Raw genomic sequence first — 23,601 nt, 5'->3', positions numbered from 1 at the left:
AATAATAAAAGTCATAATTGAACAAACACAGAAGGAAAACAATGCTGTTGTCTTGTTACGGCATACCTAATTGCCATGGAATTATCTCTTGCATTTCTTCCATTTAATATTTGCTCAGGCTTTTTCCTTGATGTTATTCAACTTGTGCTGAAACTCACAGAATTCATATCTTGATGTGGGCTTGATTGGTTCATGTGTTGGTCTAACAAAATAGGCAAAGGAAAATAAGAGAGAGAAGTTCTTACTGGTATTGTACAGCAGAAATTGAATCTGCTTTTCTTCTTAAACCTACTGAAATTTAGAGAAGAATGTGTGCGGGCAAGTGTTGGGGAAGAAAGCAACGTAAAATTAATTACATCCACTTATTACATTTTCTATTCATAATAGAACATCGTTCCATCTAATTAGACCACCAGATTACGACCACAGGCTTCCTGAAGCTTGTAATGTCTCTGTATACCTGCCAAAGTTGAAAAATAAAACAATCAGATGGATATGCACTACTTTATGATAAAGAAGTGCAGCTATTCATTTTTATGAGGGGATGTCATGGCTGATTTTTTTCTTTCAAATTGTTGCAATCAGGTGACCTTTTGAATTATTTTAGCCCAGTTGTGGTGCCTGTAGTTGCAAATTGGAACTGGGAAAATGTGAGAGGAGTTTGTGGAAGCTCACAAGCCAGAGGGCAAGGGGAAAAAAACTTGAAATATTTGGTTAACATTGCTTATTTGTTTATGGGATAGTAGTTACTGGAGGCTGGCACCATTTTCAAATCTGTTTGCAATATTCTGAGGATGTTCCTAAGCTCTTTAGTTTAGCACGCACATTATTTCAGTACTGGGATCCACCAGGCAATGAACTGTGAAGATAAGTAAAAAATTCGATCATGATATACCAGCAGCCTCACATGAGCATAGTGTCTGCAAGGGGAAATTTTACATATCAGTACTGAGAAAATGCTTTGCTGCTGGCAGATACTTTATGGTTTATGAATACCTCAAGGAAAGGGTAGATAACAGCTCTGTGAAATTGTTTGGTTTTGCAGAATTATTAAAATGGTTCCAAAGTGGGTGTGTGTTTTATTTAAAAAAAATATTAAGTGAACTGGCCAGTGGGTATTTGGTTTGGGCAGGTGTAAGGTGGATTAGGTAAGGGGTCTCACGAGCAGGTATTTTAGCTTCTTCAGAGAAATGATTTGGGCTATCCATAGAGAGTAGTGCCTATACAAGGTAGAAGATGAAAGCTTATATTGAAAGTACAATTCAAGTTAATTAAAACTCTGTATGGATGATATAAAAACTAATTTGGTTATAGTGAATTTTTACTTCCTTTCTTTCTGGAATGCAAGCATCCATATAGGAACTGAATTCACTCAAAGTTCACGTTTTCAGTTTTTCTCTTGGTTTTCTTATGTCCCCATATAGACCTGCAAACAGAGTAACCAGTCTGCTGTTTGCTGTCTGGGTGGGTACTGCAAAGGTAGTTCGTAACGATACAGTAACACAGGAGCCTGAAAATTATATTCTTGATTTATATGTCTTGAGCTCGAGTCTGTCAGTTTTAGTGCAGAATTCATGTCACTGCAGATGAAGGTCATATGTATTTTTTGGTTTAAATTATTGCATTCTGCCATTTACGAAGGCATCTAGATGATACTTCTGACTCAAGTTGAACAAAACCTTGGTAGTTGAAGAGAAATACTACACCATTTCAAACAGGTGCAGTTGTGCAGTACGATGATGACTGAATGAATGTAAATAGATACTACTTAATGATATCGTAGGACATCCTGAGTTGGAAGGGCCCAACAGGGATCATCCAGTCCAACTCCTGGCTCCTCGCAGGAACAACACTGTTCCAACCATAAATCCAAGAGTGGTGTCCAAACACTTCTTGAACTACCGCAGCTCAGGGCTGCCCACTGCCCTGGGCAGCCCATTCCATTCCCACTGCCCTCTGGTGCAGAACCTTTCCCTAACCCGCAGCTGCCCCTCCTCTGGCACAGCTCCATTCCGATTGCCTCCGGCCCTGTCGCTGTCACAGAGGGCAGAGCTCAGCGCAACCCTCTGCTCCCTCTGGACCCTCCACCATCTTCACAGCCCTCATGTTTTTAAATGAAAACAGAATCAAAACATCAACTTCCTGAAAGATGCATCTCTCCCTGAGTTTGCATCACTTGTAATTACATGATACATGGAGTGTGTATGTAAATGGTACCAGAAAAACTCAGATAGGAATCAAATGCATGAGGATGAGATTTTTTGTTGCTTTCTTTGTGCTTTTTGTTTTTTCTTTTAACAGTAAGCATTATGATGAAAAAAACTGGTCATTAATTCTACATATCTTCTGCATCACTACCGTGGGAGTATAAAACAACAATTTCATTTCCATATATATGTTTACATTGCAAAATACATGATGCTGAACGATGCTTAGTTAAGTCTTTGACTTCTAATTAATATATTTTGGAGTTGAGATGAGTTGGATTAAAAACTTAGTGTTTTGTCAGCATGCTGAGTTGCTGAATGAGTCCCTGTGCAAGAAGCTTTTTCTGATGGTGCAACTATTGTATTAAGTTGCACTGTTACACAGTTGGTCATATCTCTTCTTCTGTGTCTTTCCGTAACAAAAAATTTCATGCACGTCATAACCAGGAAGGACTCATGCATTTGTTGCTTTGCTGGTTTGATCCAGCTGTTATTTTGCCTGCTGATGCTTTACTGGCTGGATGCTGACTGGAGAGGGCCTCCAGATGCTGAATCTGCTGCTGTGTTTCTGTCTTTTAGCGTAGGAGTTTCATAGCTAAACGAGTTTGAAATAGCTTTTCTTACAACTTAAAATCACTGAAAAAGCATTGCATGAAGTGCATTTATCTCCTAATTTATAATCTGCTCTTTGTTCTACAGTTTCTCTCTTTTTTTTTTTAATGATATTTCAGGACTTTCTGCAGTGAGGCTTTAGAATCTCAATAGCAAACTTAAGCTATCATGATAGAATAGTGTAAGCTATTAGAAAAGTTTTATCGTGGTGAAATGTTACTGATGGAAAAAAGACTGTTCTGTGAAAGACAGAGTTTGCAGAGTTAAGTTTGTCAGCACTAGCTTTGTCCTTTTCTTGTTAATAACTAATGCATACCTGTTTCTTTTGCTGTAGGTGAAAAATGACTATATGTTAGAAATAGCAGATCAAGTGGACCAGGAAATTGCTTTGAAACTAGGTTGCCTTGAAATCAGGTAAGCTGGCTGTTATTTATTATTCAACATATTTCTGACAGAATATATACATTAATTTTGCAACTTGTTATAGTTCATGGATTTCTAGTCAATACACACGAATATCAGATGTTTTGCTACAACGTAGTCTGAACAAAAATGGATAGGCTGCATTCTACTCAATTTCTACTGATACTTAAAATTAACTTGCCTTTTTTGGATGTATTCTTCATTTAAATAATCCAAAGATTTGTGGAGTGCAGTGAAGGACATTAAAAGACAATTCATCTGTGGTTTTATTTAGCAAACAGTCCTGAAATTGTGCATCTGTAAATCTTGTGTCTAAGGAAAGTTTAAGATAAGTGCTGCTACCTTTCCTGTCTGCATTCACTCAATTTCAATATGCTGATTTCAAATAATTAAATCTTTGTGATTCTTTTGGGGATTTTTGGTGTTCTCATCAACTGTACAGACAGCTGGAAAACGAAGATAAGTTTATCAGATTAATAGATCCTTGAGAGAGTTCCCAGAAGTGCATGTTTTTGGTTTTTTTGGTGTTTTTTTTTTTTTTTTTTTTTTCTGATTTATGAAGAATTTCCTGCCTGATACGTTTGCTTTTCTTATGCTGTTGTCTTGCATGGGGAGATTAGCAAAGTAGTAAACTTGATAAGGAATTCGTGGGAAATGTAAACTTGTTAGCACAGAATAAAAATGTCCTTTAAGCAGTAATTTTCCAAAGTAAAACAGAACTTAGGTCTGTGTAATTGCGTGGGCACTGTAGGAAAACCTGATGTCCTTGCTGTAAGTTTTGCTGGTAGGCGCAGAGAAAACAAAAGTTCTTGTTGTGACTGCAGATGGTCATGCTGACAAAACTACTGGTGCTTTATTTCAAAGCATATAATGAAGATCATAATCCACGATTATTTTGTCAGTCAAACTTTGCTTTCCAAGGCTCTCAGGGTGGCACATCGTGGTTCTTCAGCACATTTTCACCTTGGTGAAGTATTGTGAGTAGGAAACTACTAAGATTTATACTGCAAGTGTTAGTGGCCCACTTTGTCAGTAAAAACAATACTCCCAGCCCTCTACTCCTTGATATTTTATATTTTTGAATACGTTGTGAATGTCTCTGGCTTGAAGCTGTTGGTTCTCACCATTCACAACTTGGTCACATTCTCCCTATTACATGCACAGATGTGAGTGCTATTACAGAGGAGTGGGGGATAGTGAAATAGGTGAAAAGGAGCTGCTGAGAAGAGGTTAGATCACTTCTTTCACTAGCAACTCAATTAAAGCAGGTTGAAGTTCTAATACTGGTATAGTCCCATGCATTATCCATGCATGGATATGTATGAAATCATTTTGTAAAAGAGACATCTGTTTGAGGTAGGTTAATAACGTAAGAACATTTATACTTAAATTCATTCTGCAAAATGGTTTATAATGTAAGTCTCTGAAAGGTTTGACTGTAGTTTTAGGCTGGGTCATCCAGTAACTGTTGCTTTCAAATATTTCTCATGACTTCAGGAGATCCTACGGAGAGATGAGAGGCAATGCATTAGAGAAGAAATCCAACTATGAAGTGCTAGAGTAAGTATGGTGTTCAGGCATGTCTTTTGAGCTATTTCTTATTCAGGAATTTTTAATTTCAGGTCCTTAAAAGAAAGTTTCTGTTGTCATTTTTTATTTCATGAAGACTGTTGAAATTTTCAAGGGTGTTAAATAAGGCTGATTAAACCAACTGAAGTGTAGAAGTAGGAAGAACACTTCCAACTCTGCTACAGGGAAGTAGAGTTGAAGTTGTTTGATTTTGATCATGAAGCTTACGATTTTTTCAACTTTGCTAATGTTTATGGGATCATCGAGTCTATTTCTAAGGTGTTTTTTTGTTTTTAAATGTTTTTTTTCTGTACACAGTTGCATTCTTCGGTTGTGACTAATCTGTGATAAAGTTTGAATTAAACTGCTTCTGGTATCATTCTTTCTTTGCTAAGTGTGGATTTGAGCTGTGACCTTACAGTTATAAGTTTATGTTTTTAATACAGCACAAATTTTTGGACTACCAAGAGGCATCTATATACTGAAACCATTTTGGTTAGTTAATTGTGTTCTGTGGTAGATTGGATTAAGTAAAATAAATAAATAAAATCCAATTTCCTTAAGAAATGTCAGGGTGTATAAGCTCTATGTTGTTGGAATGTGAATTAATCTTGATAAGTAGATCTTCCAGACTGAGTATGGTAGAGACAATGTTCCAGTTTAAAACCCCAACTTTCAACCTTCTGAATGAAGAGCAAAGCTAATTTATTCATTCAGAAAAATAACCCAATGTTATGTGTTGTTCCTCTGTCTTTTTAGAATTATGAAGTTCTGCTTCTGTTTGAATTATTATTATTTTTGTAAAGATTTCAGTTTTATGCTGTAGCTACCAGCAGAAACGTCCTGGGTGTGGAGACCCGTAACAAAATGAGAAGGGCCAATAAATGAACAAGTTGAAGAGTTAGTAAAGACCAAAGGGTTATATAAAAAGATAAAAAAGCACTGTCACCTGAAGAAGTCCTGAGCATGTTGTCCTACTGGGGGAAAGAGTTTGTGACTTGCTGTGGTTACAGCTTATATGTATTTCAGTAAGAACTTGAAGGATGTGTGTTTGAGTCAGTAATTTGGCAGCTCTTGAACCACAGATGTTAGTAATGAGATTAAGAACTTTAGAGACAATGAGACAAAAGAAGCAAAGTTCATAATAGATGATGTACAGTATTAATTAAGGATTATAACAATTAAGAGCTCCTGTAGGGCTCAGCTGTATGGGGCCACTTCCAGGTTAACACTGACTTGTCTCTTGCAATGCACGTGTTTTCCAAATAGTAACTCTTCTTGCAGATTTAAACTTAATTACTGCAGTGAAAGATGGAAGCAAAAGCATGATGTGTAAAATGTAGCAGCTTGATGCCGTGCCAGAGAAAAAGGAAAGGTTGAGTTGTGCACTTAAAGACTTCTTTGTTATTTTTTGTTTTACAGTTTGGAAGCAAAATGTGTTTTGTATGAGATTCATACAAATCTCTGAGAGAGAGGTGAAGGATAAAAGAACCTTAAAGCGTCTGTAGAAAATAATTTTGAGCTTGTAAAAGTCTGTGAAAAGTTCCAAAAGTGCTCGTTTGAACTTATCACCTTAATTATCCTGTAAAGGTTTTCTTACACAAGTAATATTTATTTCTCGAGTGAGGCTTTTTGTTTCTCTCCCTTTCTTGTTGGTTGTAGCAGTGATGAGGCACTTAGCCAACTGAGTGCAATTCTTGCATAGCACTTTTTCACAGTTGATGTGCTTGCTCCTTGCTTGTCTTTGTCAGATGTCTATTTGATGTATATTCATCTTTGATCAAATTTTCATGCAAGACCAAATCTGGATGAGAAATGGGAGATAGAATCAAATTGTTAAGTAGTCTTTAATAGTTGGGCCTTCATGTGATGAAAGAAGAATTTTTTCATAATAAACATGAAGCCTGTTAGCATAGAACAGGAATAATTACCAATACGCAAATGGAAGCTATATGAAGAAACAGCTGCATCCACAGTGTTCTAAAGAGCACGTTCAAGTCTGTTCTGTTAATCTAATAACATTTTTGATACAACTTCGAAGTGAAAAATAGAGATTAAGATATGTCTTGCCTAGATCTGCTTATTGTTATGTAGCAAGCGGTATCATCTATCTGCAGTTGGTATTTTATTAATCCTATTGAAGTTTATACATGTAGAAAAAAATTGCATCTAAGTCCTCAAGTAGAATGGCCAAATACGAAACTGGGAAAGCTGTGTGGAGAAGGATCTCACTACTAATCACCTCTTACTGGCAGTTAGAAAACAGATTTGGTCTGGTTTATCCCCATGCAGTGCAGCTGAGGAGGCGAGGGAAAGTTTGTAGGGTTGTGTGTTTAAAAAGCTGTTTGTATGTTTGAGTTTGTAGTGCTTGTTCTCCTGTTTGTGGATTTGGCATGAAATCTGTACAGTTCTTATGTTAAATTCTCCTACAGTAAATAAATTTTCAGCCTAACCTAAATGCTTTATTGCAAGTTTTATTAAGTGTTATGTTTCATTATGCTCTGCATAAGAATTTCCTCCATATTTATTACATACAGATCTGTACAAAGAACTACTCTCCTATTCCTTTTACCCACAACAGCAGCAGAATGGCAGCCATGTGCTGCAGTGCCATTGAGATGAGTAATAGCGGAGTGATGGAGGGTGCCTCATTTTGAAAGCACCATTTCTCTCTAAAATGCTTAATGTTAAACTAATATATTCCTTGTCAAAATGTCTTTGCATGTTATTTAGATGGTAATAGTGTGTTAGACTTATTTAACTGTGGGATGATAAACCGCATATAATTTGCATTTGAGAAGAAATGCATCAAAGGAATTAACATTTATGAAAGTTTTATCGTCTTTCAGCTTACTGTCATCGCACAGATGCCAGCGTTCACTGCTGCACATGAACGTTCTGCTCCTCTTGGTTGAGGATGTTTTTAGTATATTTTGTAAAACTGAATACTGTTTGTCTTGAGAGAGCTTTAAAAATAACCGTTTCATTATTTTGAGCAAGCTTTTTATATTAACTTTAATTTTGGCTTTCCTGTTGCGTGGCAGCAAACACATACTGTATTTCTCAAGCTGGCTAACAGCTTTTCTTGCTTTGCCAAATGTAAGAATTCCAGTTGTGTTTCTGTTTCTGCAAAGCATGCTGTTATGGAAAGCGTTCTTACTCATTTGAGAAGCAGCGAAGGCTGTTTAAAGAGATTGTAACCGCTTGATCAAATTTATTCCTTTTTTTTGTGGGGGGGGGGAAGTTGCCGTTAATACCTTTGAGAGGCAAAGATGTACATCTTTCTTATTGGCATTTTTCTTTCAGTTTTTCCTTTTCTTCACGTGGATGTTCTGCAAATGTCTATGCAACCAGTCCGTGGTAATTGCAGCACTCAATACACCTGGCTGCATAATGATCTTTCCTGGCTGGTAGTGAGACATATACATGTTAGACATAAGGTGGATGCAGCACACCTAAGCCACAAAAAAAACCCTCTTTGTAAGTCTGAAGAATTGAGCTTGATGCAATTTAGCTTACAGAAGCCAAGCTCGCAGAAAGAACTAGGATCCTAACTTGTGAATGCAAGAAGTGAGATTGTTTGCAATGAAAAGCTCAGAAATCTAATTCAGGTGTTCAATATAAGGAAAAAGTGGCAGTAGAAATTTAAAAATTTAATTACAGTGCCACATTGGGTAAAACAATAGTGGAAAGATTGTCAGCACAACTACAAACTCGTATCATGAGAGGTCCTCTCCTTTGCATTGTTTCTCCTACTGAGTTCAAATAGGTGTTTATTAGAATTCTTCATTTTTGTGTCATTCCCTTCTCAGCTGACAAAGCTGTAAGAACGCAGTAAGAATATTATTTTCAATATTATTTAAGTTATTCAAATGTACAGTCAGTGGTTACTATTCTCAAAACTTCTCTGTGCCAGAGCCAACATTCCACACCAGGATGTGACATCCTTTTGAGTTTTAACTAGAAATTCTGCTCTTTTCCGTAGAGTGGCTATAGTGAGCGTATTACTGGTGCCGCATTTGGTACTCGGAGACTGTCAAAGACTTTACAGTGAAAATAATTTACTATACTGCGTATGTTAGTTCCAAAAAACACAAGACACCCTAAAAAACAGTATTCTAATATCTGACAATTTTTCAAATTATTATTAATAATGTGTGCTTTTTTTTCTTTCCAGAAAAGATGTCGGTTTAAGACGATTTTTTCCGAAGAGTTTGCTAGATTCAGTGAAGGTAATTATAGTTCCAATCACTACATAAAAAACAAACAGAAAAATTCTTCAGAAATTTGAAAATTGCATGATCTGTTTCAATATAGAGCTGTAAGTGAATTGGTGTGCAGTTGTAGTCTTGCTGGAAGAAAATATCAAAGCTACCTGTCAAATTGGTAGGACATAAATCTCCATAGTTCAAGTAGAGGCATGCAACTGGAAGAACCAAGCCAGTGATTTACGTGTCCTTGCTGAGCTGATGTGAGCAAAGTACCTCTCTAACCTTGCAGACAAAAGCTTAAAACAAGCCTTCAGATCTTCTGCTACCAAATAACTTATTTTTCTTTCTTAAAAGAGAAATGAGGCTTCTGGAGAAGGTGGATGGGGACATATAAGAAAAAAAAAAGCATATTTTTAGCATCTGCTTGATGAACCAAATTCTGCCTTTCGTGCTCAAGACTGTAGCGAGCTCATTCAAGGAAGACTTCCAGCCATTTCCATTTATGTTAATCCTAGTTGGGACTATAAGCATTAGTCAGATCTCACTTCCATTGAAGTCCATATGTTCCCAGAGTAAAAAATGCAAATTTTTCCTGGCATACCCTGAAAAAGGGAGGGTTAAGAATGGTCTCCAAGTAGTGTTACAGCTGTAGTAGTCTAGATATGGATATTGCAGTAGAATACATCTGCTGTTCATATATGCAAATGTAAATCATAAATTGTTGTTTTAGAACTCGTTTTGGTAAGCAGTGTTGGTTTTATAGAGGAGTTACAAATAGAATTTTGCTTCAGATTTATGAAGATTATTCATTGTTATTTAAATGGTAGGATAAACAGCAAAGGTCTGTCATGAATGGATTTTGTTTCAAAAGAATTCTGAAAATCAGAAACTAATGAAGTCAAGTGGATTTAAGTAATCCGTCTGCATTTTAATTTAAGCAATTATCTGGAACCGCTAAAGGGAGAAATTGTGGTGAAAGGCTCCAGACATAAATGACTGAATAACTGCTTCAGAAAATAATATTAGGGAGCCAGAAAACTGACAAAGAAAATTGCTCTTCAGAAATTACGAAATGAATGGTTGGAAGAAGCAGCAGCAGGAATTGCCATAAGGTGAAGCTGTGTAGAAACTTGTGCAGACGTGAGGACATGTTGGGTGTCTGAAGAGAAAAACAAGGGAAGGAAAAAAGAGTCTGATTTTTAATGAAAATAATATCCCTATTAAAAATAAGTTAGAATTAGTTCAAGTAATTAAACGTGTCCTTTAGTTTGTGAGAAGAGCAATAGTTTTGAACTGGCTGACAAGGGAGGGCTACTGATGGCCATTAAATATACAAACAAGTGTTTTTCACTAGTAGTGAATTAAAACTTGCAGTGTCTTGCAGTGTTAATGAAATTGGTTGATCTACACATTTAGAAGACAACAGCTACACAAAGAGTATCACCCTATGTAGAGGAGGACCAAAATGCTGTGATAATGAGAATTAAAATACTTAACAGTGCAAAGTATTAGAAGACAAACATGGGTTTAAAAAGCAGACATTTGATCTTTATTTGGGGAGCTCATTAAAGAAGCCAGCAGTTTAAAGACAACTGTATATTGCCCGAGCACAGAGTGTAATGATGTTGTGAAAGAAAGCAAGTGCTGACCCAGAAGTGCCAAGGGAGTTCTCTCAGAAATGCAAGAGGGAGCTCATAGCACAGAGCCCTGTATCACTTATGTTCTGCTGATAGCACTGGTTATCCATGTTCAAGAAAGAATAAGTCAGTCTAAATCAAGCACAGAGGAAAAGTTACTGAGTCAACTGGCCTTCCATTTTCATTACTTCACTAGAGAAAAATAATAAACTTTCCTGTGTTTACTGTAGTAAATAGTGCCTCTGGGAAGTTCTGACTTAGATGCAGCAAGTATGGCGTAGATGTGGATATATCCTGTAAATGGGGGAAAATACCTACCTACATTAAACCAACAGTGGGCAGAGGGAGTGGATATTAACCAGGTTCTTTTTAGTTTGCAAATTATTTTCCTGTTTCTCTACAGCGTGCCTTGAAAAATAGCAGAGCAAAAAAAAATTGTTCATATGAAATATTTTAATACATTTTAGTGGTATTTTTCTTGAAGTCATTTGCATATATTTCTCATAAAAATCTCTGGTGGAATAAGGTGTTTTTTCTAACTGACTTATTAATGATCTGAAGTTAAGGTCAAGATAATATGGAAATAGCAAGTCTTCTTCATTGACTTAAAAGTGATAAATAATGTATCCCTGGATGCATGAAGTCAAGCTGATGTTACAGTAATCCAGCAAAGCAGATAGTGGGCAGAATAAAGTATATTTTCAACAGCTGTGGTTGAAATACTTGGGACAGCTTCAGCATAGCAGATTTTTTTACCTACTGTAGTGTCTTGGTCCTAGCATTTGCCAGGTGTCCAGCTAAAGCTAAGATCTTTAGTTCCCTTAACTTCAGGCTTCTCTATAAGAAATGTAGGTAACATCCACTTTTGGGAATGGTTTTAAGCTCAAGGAGGGAAGGTTTAGATTAGATGTCAGGGGGAAGTTCTTTACTATGAGAGTGGTGAGGTGCTGGCACAGGCTGCCCAGAGAGGTTGTGGATGCCCTGAACCTGGAGGTGTTCAAGGTCGGGTTGGATGGAGCCCTGGGCAGCCTGGTCTAGTATTAAATGTGGAGGTTGGTGGTCCTGCCTATGGCAGGGGGGTTGGAGCTTCGTGATCCTTGGGGTCCACTACATAGAAAAGGATACTGAGACACAGAAGAGTTCATTATGCTGGAGAGCTGACAACTGTGGCTACAGTGAGACATCCTGACTGGTAGCTGGTAGAAAGTTCTGCTAAACTGACAGATTAATTCAAAATTACAACAAAACAGCAGATTTCTGTGTTCATTTTATAACATAAAGCTTACGTGTTGAGCTGAGTGTTTTCTCAGCCCACATATGTGTCATTCCTAAACTCATCATTGTTTTGTATGGGAGTATGCAACACCGTTTGATTGTTGCTATTACACTCTTTTCTTAGTGCTAGTTTTGAAAAAAAATTGGCTATTTGGAGTTCTGAATGTTCTTTCATGGTGTTGTAAAACTGAATGCCTAATCTGCCTGGAAGTGCTAACACCAAAAGGAAGTTTATATTTGTGCAGTGCCCAGAGCCATTTTAGGCAATGTGAAAGAATGAAGAGCTTTAATGCTGTTACAATAGGACAGTCAGATATGTTTTGGTAGAGGAACAATGGTAATTCCTGTCTTAACCTTGACATATTGCATAAATAAACATGGCTTTACCTTTCATTATTGTTGTGAGTTGGAAGATGGATTAGAAATATGTATTGCCAGAGGTAATTTTTTTAAAACTTTCCATTCAGTCGCTTTTGACACAGTCCAAGCTTTGGCCAGAAAAAAAAAGCAATAGTTGTGTTTGTTTCTGACATTTTGGCACTATGTGATGTGAGCAGTCATGAAATGGAGTAAGTTCACTCTACACTACTTAAAAAAGCATCCGTATGCTGTTGTGATTAGGACAGATGAGAGAAGCTGCTGGACTTCTGTTGGTGGTGTCAGGGTGAATTCTGGTCAGGATGTTTTTGTTTAGGATTCTTCACTGTTTGGGGCATGTTAAACAGATTGCATTTCAGATTTTGCATTTATTATTGTGGTATCAGTGGCAGCTTTCCTCAGGCAAATACTTCGATTTTCATAAGTCTTAGTTTTGATACCCAGTTTTTAAAAATGCAGTTGCTTGAATCCTCTGCATAGATTTTCAATTTACTTTTCTGTAAATCTGAAACTTATGGTGCATCCAGGCTGGATGTGGCTCTGGGCAGCCTGGTCTAGAGGTTGGTGACCCCACACATAGCAGGGGATTTGAAACTAGATGATCATTATGGTCCTTTTCAACCCAGGCCGTTTTCTGATTCTATGATCTTAGCATCATTAAGAATCCAGTATGTTATGGGTAGTCTGAGATGCTTGTATGCAGAGTTAAAGATAAAGCTATGGGTGAGTTATGACTGGTCAAATGGGGCCCTGGACATTCTGATTTAGTGCCTTGTTTAGTGGTTGCCAACCCCAAGGGGCATTGGAACTAAATGATCATTGAGGTCCCTTCCAACCCAAGCCATTCTCTGATTGCAAAATAGGACAACGGTCATTTAAATTTAAGACATAGTAGGAAGGTGCAGGTCCTGATGGCAGTGCTTTTCTATTGGTGGACAGTTAAGAGGTTAGGAGAAGTACAGAACGTAGGAAAAATAGTTCCTGCAAAGATTAGTGTGTTGTCTTATGTTATAATTTAGTCAAAACATTATTAGCTAGTCTTAAGTCCTGTTGAAAAGATAAAAGATAAAAAAAAAAGGGGGGGGGGGGACGGGACGAACTGAAACTCTTAAAATGCACCATCACTGATCAAGTGTAAAATAATTGACTTTTAAACGTTTTCATACACAGGCCAAAACACTACGAAAATTAATCCAACAGACATTTCGACAATTTGCCAACCTCAACAGAGAAGAAAGTATTTTGAAATTCTTTGAGATCCTCTCTCCAGTGTACAGATTTGACAAGGAATGCTTCAAGTGTGCCCTTGGTGTAAGTAGAGGAATGCTACAGTCACCAGAGTACTGTTGTAGTTACAGGTTACATTGGTTTTCTTAGTTCTACAGTTAACTGCATGTTTAGTTTGCCTGTTGATGTAGAGAATAGGGTAGATAAATATTAAAAATCTAAACGTAAAACATATTTATTGATTTTACTTGTGATTTTCTCAGGTCACTGTTAAAAAGCAACATTTATTAGTCTGATAAGAATTATATTAAATCTTATTGGCTTTGTGATAACTGAGCAGTTATTTACCTGGTTTCCTGAGGAAATGAGGCTTCTCAGCCTCTTCTGTTTGTAAATTTTTCTCTAATGCCTATTAATCTCTACCAATTTCAAATCAAGTTTGAGAAAGGCCTTTAAGTCTCCAAGTTTTGTGAAAAGAGATACTTGAATAGAAATTAGAATATGAACATCAGTGACCATGAGGAGAGGAAATAAAGGGAATATATAGTTTTCATGCAGACATAAAATAGAACACATGGAAACTCATACTGATTGAAACAGAACCCCAGGAAGCCTCTCATCAGAAGTTTTGCTACTTGAAGAATTACTTCATTTTAATATCTTACAGTGTTTGAAAGGTGTAGAAGTTTCTAGAGATGAATTACTGAAAATTACATTGATAACACTGGAGGATAGTGTTCCTTTAAACAAACTGAAATTTGCCTTATCTTTCTCCTTCAATTTGAAGTCAAGCTGGATTATTTCAGTGGAGCTGGCAATTGGCCCAGAGGAAGGAATCAGCTACCTTACAGACAAGGGTGCAAATGTAAGTCTATTTCTGTTTTCTTCTCTCTGTACTGGCTTAATAGCTGTGACCTGTTGTGACTCAAACTTCACACAAAGAGGAATGACAAATCTTATGTTCAGGTCAAACTCGGAAGAGCTGGGAAGTTCAGCACATAAAGCTGTTCTTCAGGTATTAACTCATGATTTGGGTTGGTGAAAACGCATATGGGTTAAGTAGAGAGATGGTGTCAGCTGTAGCCATTCCATTTGTTATCTTTTGTACCCACTGAAGTGCTCACGTAGAGTTTGAAGCATTAGTAGTGATTTTTTAACAAGAAAAGTGTGGATTATTCTAAATGATTCCTCCCTTTCCTAGAGAGAATGTCTAAACAAAAAACTTGTTTAGTCAGTATGTAGTATTTGTGCCATCATTGTTGGCTTATTTGTTTTAATTTGTGCTCTTAACAGCTTTTTTATTGCATGATGTTGACTATTTTACAGTATTAATGGTGTATTTATGTATGCATCAGGGAAATGTTTGGGACCTTTACAGTTGCGATGCAAGTTGAGTCTATGTCGAACTTCTGTTTAGAGAATCGTTCAGAGATGGTGAAACTATTTAGAGAGCTGGATTCTTTAATCAGTTGAAAATGTATCTTTTACAACAGTCTGATAATACATTACCATGCTCTGAGTGCAGATACCTTGTGGGTATCTGGTAAGTTTTCGGTTTTGACCTCCAAGAAGTTGATCCTGGTGTTCTTTAGCATGTACATAGAGTTACTCAACAGTGACCTCTGTAGGCAGCCTTGATACTTGGTTTCATATGTAAGTATGTAAATGCAAAATAACAAAATTGAAAAGCCCAGTGATTGTAGAAAGAGAAACAGACTACCAAAGGTGTAATTCAGAGATAAAAATAAACATATGCTTCAGGAGTAAACCCAAACTATTTTGCTTTACTTTTGACATTTTTTCTGTTGTCTTCCTGCAGCCAACTCACCTGGCAGATTTTAATCAAGTACAAACTATTCAGTATTCAAACAGTGAAGACAAGGACAGAAAAGGGATGTTGCAACTGAAGATAGCTGGTGCACCTGAGGTATGATAGTTGGCATCTATGATAAACTAGATTTCTTTGGTATTCCTTAAGTAAAAAAGTGAAATTTGTATATTCTTAATTTACAGTACACTCTTTGTATGTTGTGCTCATGTTCTGGCCTTTAACATTGTTCTGACTTTTTCTTCTGTCAGCCTAATGGACAAATATGTTGCCCTAAAAGTACACCTCATGTTTCTGTATGCAAGTTTAAGCTGAGGACAGCCAAACTACATGTGCATACAAAGACTTCATCTATTGTTAAACCCTTTTGCTCCTCCTATAGCTACAACCATTGCTGTATTTTTTAAATTTTGCATTCCCGGTATTCTGTGTAGTTATTTGATTTTTCTTGTACTTTAAGGGATCAAGGTAGTTGAATGCAAGCATTGATTATACTCGTAAATGTCATTACGTGCTTTAGATTTAATTTGAAAAAACTAGCTCTTAGGTGCATCTTAGAGGTAACCCGCTTATTTATGTCTATGATGCTGTGTTCTGAAAAGGGAACTGAGCAATTTCACATCTATGAAAAGGGAAAATATGAAAGTAGCAAATTCTGTTTCTTTCATATTACATGGAGGAAGGGTTGGAAGTGAAATCAAATCATTGCCTTGGTACACTGGAAAATGTTTACTGTGATAGAGGAGTTTTGAGGGCAAGTTGGCAAATCTGTGCAAAGGATGAATATTTTCTTTTTTAGCAGGGCATGTAGCGACAGAAAATGGTTTCAAACTGGAAGAGTGTAGATTTGGACTAGGTAACAGGAAGAATTTTTTTACTGTGAGAGTGGTGAGACACAGGAACAGGTTGCCCAGTAAGGTTGTGCATGCTCCCACCCTGGAAGCATTCAAGGCCAGGCTGGATGGGGCTTTGAGCAGCCTGGTCTAGAGGGAGGCGTCACTGCCTATAGCAGGAGGGTTGGAACTACATGATCTTACAGGTCCCTTCCAACCCAAACAATTCTATGATTCCAATATCAGTGTTATTAAAATTGGTAGTTAGCCTGTATGCATCACCTCTTCCACTTCTCTTCTGTCCCTTCTTAATTTCAGTTTACTTTGAAGTTGGTGTTACTTTTTAGGGTAAAGAACAAATTGTTGCAAAAGGGTAGAAAAGAAGATACCACCTTAGGCATGGGTGTCCAACCTTTTGACCTGCCGGGCCACTTCGAGTGAAGAGGAATTGTCTTGGGCCACGTATAGATAGGTTGCTCTGAAAGTAATGCCACCTGTTTATTTGCACAGAAACTACAACTGATACAGAGAGCACAATAACAGTATTTGATAGAGCAAATTCTCAGCTACAAAACACTATTTTTCAACACAGTCACCACTGTTAGCTGTGTTTCTTCACCAGCAGTGAACAGGAGCATGCTGTGCTTGTAAAAACGTGCACCAGTGGAGATCTACCAAAGTCTGTCACCACTGCTTCAACCACTCAGTGCCTCACTGTGCCCACTGTTTGGTCTCCATAAACATTCATGAGCATCGATGAATGTCACTGGGTGCCATTTTTTCTGCATGGAGGAATTCATTGACACACCTTTGCTTCATACACTATTTAGATGCTATTTAGTCAGACTGCCCCTCTGCTGCCACCTATAACATAGTAGCAAAACGTAAGGAAGTACTGGTGGGAAGATTCCACCTCTGCTGCAATACCTAGCATCTGCATCTGACATCATGGCCCAACATCATAAAACAGGAGGCATTACTTTCAGAGCAGCACTCGTAAAAATATACATTATAGTTAATACGTAAGTAGCAAAACATTTTAAATTTTAATATTGTTATTTAAACATTTAGAAAAAAAGATCAAAAACATAAAACCAGTGGGATATTTGACCTTGTTTTTGTGAAATTAATACATCAGTCTGATTATTCGATTAGGTTGATGGAAGTGGTTGCAATTCTTAGTGAGCTCTCAAGGGGTTCATCAGAGATTTTTGATGATATTTAATCTTGCTATACTTTATCCTTGACAATTGTTCACAAATGTGAATACTGCCAAAAAGTGATGAATTTAATAAGGTGTGGTTGTGAAGCAAAGGATATCTTTCTCTAGTAAGATAGAGCTCAGGAAAGTCTGGCAAAGGGACACGATCACTTCTTTGTTGGGTATCTGATTGCAACTGTATACACTGCATTTAAAAATTTGCAGGTCATATATTTATTTTGACTGCAAATGGAGTCACAGACATAAATTGATGATTTTTTTGGCAATCTTGAAACCTATTCTCAAATTCCTTTATCAAAATGGAAGGCAAGGCTGTATATTTTTCGATGTTCACGGGGCTGTGTTTAGCCAACGTATCAAAATGCATACAGTTATGACCTAAGGTATGTTATTCTACAGAATAAGCAGCTTCTACATAATTGTTATGATTAGAGCCTTAAAGTCATGGTAATTATCAGTGATTGACTGAAAGTTTGCCCAGCAAGCCACTGAATAGACCCATATCAATCTTACAGTTGGATGGAAGGTTTTTCAGCTGTGCTACATATAAAGTAAAGCAAGAATCTGGTAATTCTTTGCTCACTCACATTTTTCTGTTTACTGTTCGCGAGTGTATGTAAAGTTCTGATGCAATGACACAGCTGTTCTAGTCAGTGTTTGCAACTACAATAATACCTCTTTGTTTGGTGCCTTGTTTTTTTCCTTCTTCAGCCTCTGACAGTGACAGCACCATCCTTAACCATTGCAGAGAATATGGCTGACTTGATAGACGGATACTGCCGACTGGTGAATGGAGCCACGCAATCTTTTATTATCAGGCCACAGAAAGGTAAGAAGGTGTTCCATTCTGGTATTGGCTGTTCTCTGTTCTACTGATAGGTTATCTTGCGCTTGAACAGAAGTCACAAGGTAGCTTCAAAGTCATCATTGGGAGAATGTTGCCTTGCTAGAAGGAAACTTGGGGTATTTTTGCTAAGGTAATCACTGACTGTCAGTGTCTCTCCACTGAAAATTAAAGGCAATCTTCAAGATAACATATCCTTGTTAAATGATATACCAATATCCAAGCAGAAATTCAGGAGATGTTGGTTAGAGTGCATTCAGGTAAAATTAGTTGTAATTTTTGAAAATCAATGTTCTATTCCCAGGTACTCAAAATCTCTCTTTTTATTATTTAAACTTCAGGAGAAGTCTTGTGAGCCTTTCTCATGAAACAGAACTAAAGCAAAGTATGGATTTTATACTGTTGATGGGTGGTTGTTTTTATAACAAACTACAAGCTGGAAGTATTGATATAAGGTTGCAGCTACAGCTAGATGTAAAGAGATAATTAAATTTCAGTAGATTTTTTTTTCTAGTTTCAAGTAGTTTTAATTATTGAAGTATATAGTCCCGTAAAGAAGTCGAAGTCCCTTAAAATAGAAACTTCTGGCCTTTTGTACTTGTCCTTGCTTACGGAAAGTCATCCATCATTTCTGGTTTCTAAAACAATAAACTATTTCCTCCTTCCCTCTTTGTCTTGTAAGAATATACATAAAGCCATTCTAGAAACTCTACAATCTGAATGTAAGTTTGTTTTATAGATACATTTTTGCTTTCTTGTACCACAGGTTTTCCCTGCTCTGTAGTTGTTTAGTTGTTCTGATGGGGTAGTGCTATTGACATGGTTCATGTCTTTTGTAGTTCTGTGTTTAGCATCCTGCCTGTGTATGGCTCTGAACTTTGCCTGTAATCTTCTGTTGTCAAAACAAAACAAAAACAAACAAACAAAAAAACCTCCCCAAAACTGTGATAACTTGATAGTTCAGTAATGAAGAAACGTGATTTTAGAGTGTTAGACATCTTGATAACACTTCAAGATTGTTCAAGTTATTCTTAAATGCATGTGTTTCTTCTGATTCTTAAAGCGTGCAACTGACTGGTAGCTACAACATGCAGCTTTGTTGGAATTTGCATTAGTCATGTGACTTTGTCCCCATACAAAGGAAGATACTCCCTTTCAACACAAATTCCACTCTTCTGGCCAGCATTGCATGCAATTCAGTGATGATGAGCCATTAGCACCAAAACTGAACACCAAAAGGACAAGCTAGCATCAGTAATGATGGTAGTTTATATTTCTTCCAACAATAAAGTTGACATTGCTTCTCTCGTTTATTTTATACCTCTGAGAATCATCTTTTATGCCTGTTTTTATCTGAAAAATATTCACAGTTTCTTACCTTTTCTGAAAAATCGTGATTTGGGATTTCTTACAATCCCCTTTATTCACTCCCCAAGACTTTCCTTCCAGTACCACCAGTGGATTGGCGATTTGTCAGCTTTGGCCATAGTAGACAGTTCTTTCCATTTTTGCATTGGTAATGTTTCAGAAATCTGCTCCATTTAGTTTCTGCTGTCAGTGCCATTATCAACTTGTTTCTTTGAAACTGGGGTGGCTTCTGTTTCTTATGTACATAAAAATGCTGATTTCCACAGGCAGTTAAGGTCTTCCTGAAGTCTTAGCTCTATTTATCCAATTCACTATCTTCAATTGCTGTTCACTGTTTGAGCTCTGAGCTCAGCACCGCTGAGCACTGATTGTGCTCCAGGCATATCTCTTGCCATTTCTCTGCCAAACTCTATTTTCCTCTATGCTGTTCTTGTACAATCAAGGGAAAAGCTCCCAACCAAAATCTCTACAGGATTTACTGTGTTCTTGTTAGCATAACCTGTTCCATGGTGCATATAAGCAACTGCCATGTAAGACTAACTGGGCTAATGGGTCCTAGCTTACTGCTGCTACAAGTGGCAATGAAAACTGATATGCTTTATTTTCACCTCTTTCTAATTCCTTAATCCCTCTGATTTGACTTGCTTATCATTCAGTTGTTATGTCTTCTAGACTCACTAAGCACTTTTCAAGGCAAGATTTCTGATTTTTTTTCTGTCATACTGTGCTAGGTACAACTATGCTGTGCACTATGGTTTGCCTGTAGGCACTACTGCAAAATAAATCCATAGAGGAGGTTTACTTATTTGCATGGTATCTATATTAGCATATATATTAACAGAGAGCAATGAAACAGTGATTCATTTAAAGGAATGTTATATAGCACTTTGGAACATTCCTCCTTATGCAAACGTTAACAGAATCCTTGCAGTTAAAAAACTTTTTTTTCCCTGAGGTTTCTTCTTTTCAAATATCATAACAATACTCAGCTCACTAAATAAAAATCTTCCTTGCTTACTGTAAGAAACCTGTGTTTTTGTGATATAATCTGTCCTGCTATCTGCTAGTGATCCAATTTCTCTTAATCTGTTGAGATCACTTAGTAATGTTTAAACATGTACATGGCACGAGGAGGCCTTACTTCAAATGTCATGTTCGCTTTGGGCCCCTCTCTACCAGAAGGTTATTAAGGTGAGAAGGTGCTTGAGGGTGTGCAGAGAAGAGCAGTGAAGCTGATGAAGGGGCTGGAAAACAAGACATATGAGGAGCTGCTGAGGGAAATGGGGCTGTTGTGTCTGGAGGAGAGGAGGCTGAAGGGAGAGCCCATCATGCTCTGTAACTACTGTATGGAGGTTATGGTGAGGAAATACTGTTCTCTTTTCTCAAATGGCAAGCGATAGGGCACAAGGAAGCAGCCCCAAGTTGCACCAGTACCGTTCAGATTGGACATGAGTAAAAATTTTTTCATGAGTGCTTAGGCAGTGGAACAGCCTTCCCAGGGAAGTGGTGGAATCCCAATCCCTGAGGGTATATAAGAGGTGTGTGGATAATCTTGATCTTGAAGGTCTTTTCCAACCTAAATGATTCTATGATATGCTTATTTTTCCTGTTCTCCCTGTCAATGTCTTGACTGTCTACTTGGGACTCCTCTCCAGCAGTCAAAGGGATGTTGTCCATTGTGACTGATCAGTGCTATTTCCTGCATATACCAGATATTGCTCATGAGCAGCTCTGCATTCTCCTTCCTTCTCCCCAGGGCTGCCATGTTGTCTACCGCTGCTCTCACATCAACCAAGAGGGTAAGGGGCCAGATCTATTCAGAGCATTGCTCTGTTGCTACTGAGAATAAAATCAATCATGCTTTCTGCAGCCCAAGGACAGGAAAAATGATCAAAAATAGTGGAGGTTTAGTTACATAGAAGCCATGAATGCAGCCTTTTTTTTTAACCAATCTGGAAATGAACATTCCTTTAACTTGTCCTTGGGTCTCTACTTTCCTCTCTCCATCCTCATCATTTCCTTGCCTCAGCTCATAGCTACAGTTATATCAGCTCACATCTACAGTTGCTTACATCTTTATTGCACTGGACAAATCTTTTTTCACTCTTGAAGAATCATATAATGCTTTGGATTGGAAGGGACCTTAAAGATCATCCAGTTCCAACCCCCTGCCTTGGGCAGGGACACCTCCCACTAGTTCCTTTTGACCAAGTACCCATCTAACCTGATCTTGAACTTTTTTGCGGATCCACAGCTTTTCTGAGCAATGTGTTCCAGTGCCTCACCACCCTCACACAATATAACTTCTTCCTTATATTTCATCTAAATCTTCCCTCTTTTAGTTCAAAGCTGTTACCTCTGGTCTTATCACTACACTCTCTGATAAAGAGTTCCTCTTCACCTTTACCATAGACTCATTTTAGATACCGGAGGACCACTATAAAGTCTTCCTGGAGCCTTCTCTTTTCCTGTCTGAACAACCCCAACTCTCTCAGCCTGTCTCTATTGGAAAGCCTATAGACAGGAAGGGAGTAAACTCTTTGAAAGGGTAGATAACAGCAGGACAAGGGGGAACGGTTTTAAGTTGAAAGAGGGAAGATTTAGGTTGGATGTTAGGGGGAAGTTCTTTACCAGGAGAGTGGTGAGGTGCTGGAACGGGCTGCCCAGAGAGGTTGTGGATGCCCCATCCCTGGGGGTGTTCAAGGCCACGTTGGATGAGGCCCTGGGCAACCTGGTCTAGTAAATGGGGAGGTTGGTGGCCCTGCCCGGCAGGGGGGTTGGAGATTCATGATCCTTGAGGTCCCTTCCAACCCAGGCCATTCTCTGATTCTGTGAAAGGTGCTCCATCTCTCTGATCATTCTCGTGGCTGTCTGCTAGATCTATCTGCTCCAACAGGTCAGTGTCATGTTGGGGGCTCCAGAGCTGAATGCAGTACTGCACCAGGTGGCATTTCATGCACGCTGCCTTTCTCCAGTTCCATCACAGTTCTTCATTCCAGCATCATCAGAATTATATTTTTGTGTTTAGAGCAGTTCGTCTGTCATTTACGTCTTGCCCATTTTAGAGCTACTGGTTCTACCTGTTGTTTGCTGTGCTCTGCTTTTTAATGTCCCTGCTTTCTGTGGCTGAAGTGGAAAATACAGTAGCTTTCTTAAAAGCAAACAATCACAAAAACATAAATGTACTAACAGAATGCTAATCAAATCACGAACTCCAAAGTCTTACGAAATGCTTCTTTAATCTCAGATCAATCCTGTATCCCTCCATGATATTACTTGCTAGCTATGTAATTCCACCTCTATTCACATTCTCCTTATCTCATAAAATCCGTAAATGGGTTTCTTGCCAAGTAGAATCAGCATTCTGTTGTGAGAGATGTTACGATATGATCCTTGCTTTATTTTTCGCACCAGTAAGTGAAGTTGGGAGTTGCAGAAGCAGAGTGGGAAATGTGTTTAAGGAAACTTAATATTGCCCTGGAAAGTTAGATTTTGTATTTATTTCTCTTAGATCTTTTTTGATATGTAGCTAGTGACTTCAGCTTACACTGCCAGTTGCTGCCTGTATTGGATTTCTCTCTTTTTAGAGGGTTTGGAGTCTGTTTACAGGAGAGAGAAACAATCTTATCTGCAGTTGAAATCTTTGAACAAAGCACTCAGGTCCCTCTGTGTTACAAAATTGTTTCTCAAGTCCTGAAATACGATACTGATATGTTCCACACATGCACAAAAGAGGAAATTAAAAATTCCATCTTTAGAAGACAGTTTTGAATAGTGTGTAGTTAATATGCAATTGAACTCCCTTTTCAATATCAAGGATAGTTAGTTTGAATAGCAGTTCATTAATTGTACTCCAGTTATCTTGAGTTAAAAATATCAAATGATTAACTTGGCAATTCAATATGGTTCTTTTAACACGGAGTTCTGTATGTTCATATCATTTCCTAAGCCTTTAAAAACAGTGTAC

The 23,601-nt window shown here is 37.7% G+C and overlaps 1 protein-coding gene across 40 annotated transcripts in view; it reads left to right on the top strand.

Annotated features, from left to right (window-relative positions):
- PTK2 (protein tyrosine kinase 2) overlaps positions 1-23,601 on the top strand; it is a 198,236-nt gene that overhangs the window by 109,064 nt on the left and 65,571 nt on the right. For 39 of the 40 annotated variants that reach the window (NM_001396554.1, NM_001396552.1, XM_046919359.1 and 36 more), the window contains 7 exons: positions 3,154-3,233; positions 4,740-4,802; positions 8,989-9,043; positions 13,483-13,623; positions 14,327-14,404; positions 15,359-15,466; positions 18,134-18,251. In NM_001396554.1, coding sequence (NP_001383483.1) covers positions 3,154-3,233; positions 4,740-4,802; positions 8,989-9,043; positions 13,483-13,623; positions 14,327-14,404; positions 15,359-15,466; positions 18,134-18,251 — 643 coding nt within the window. Of the gene's footprint in view, positions 1-3,153; positions 3,234-4,739; positions 4,803-8,988; positions 9,044-13,482; positions 13,624-14,326; positions 14,405-15,358; positions 15,467-18,133; positions 18,252-23,601 lie in introns of those variants that run through there. The other variant, XM_046919397.1, reaches the window with a different exon arrangement.

This window comes from Gallus gallus, chromosome 2 (assembly GCF_016699485.2).
Source record: "Gallus gallus isolate bGalGal1 chromosome 2, bGalGal1.mat.broiler.GRCg7b, whole genome shotgun sequence".
Lineage (NCBI taxonomy): Eukaryota > Metazoa > Chordata > Aves > Galliformes > Phasianidae > Gallus > Gallus gallus.
Note: the sequence above shows the minus strand (reverse complement) of the source record. Positions and strands in the feature narration are given on the sequence as shown.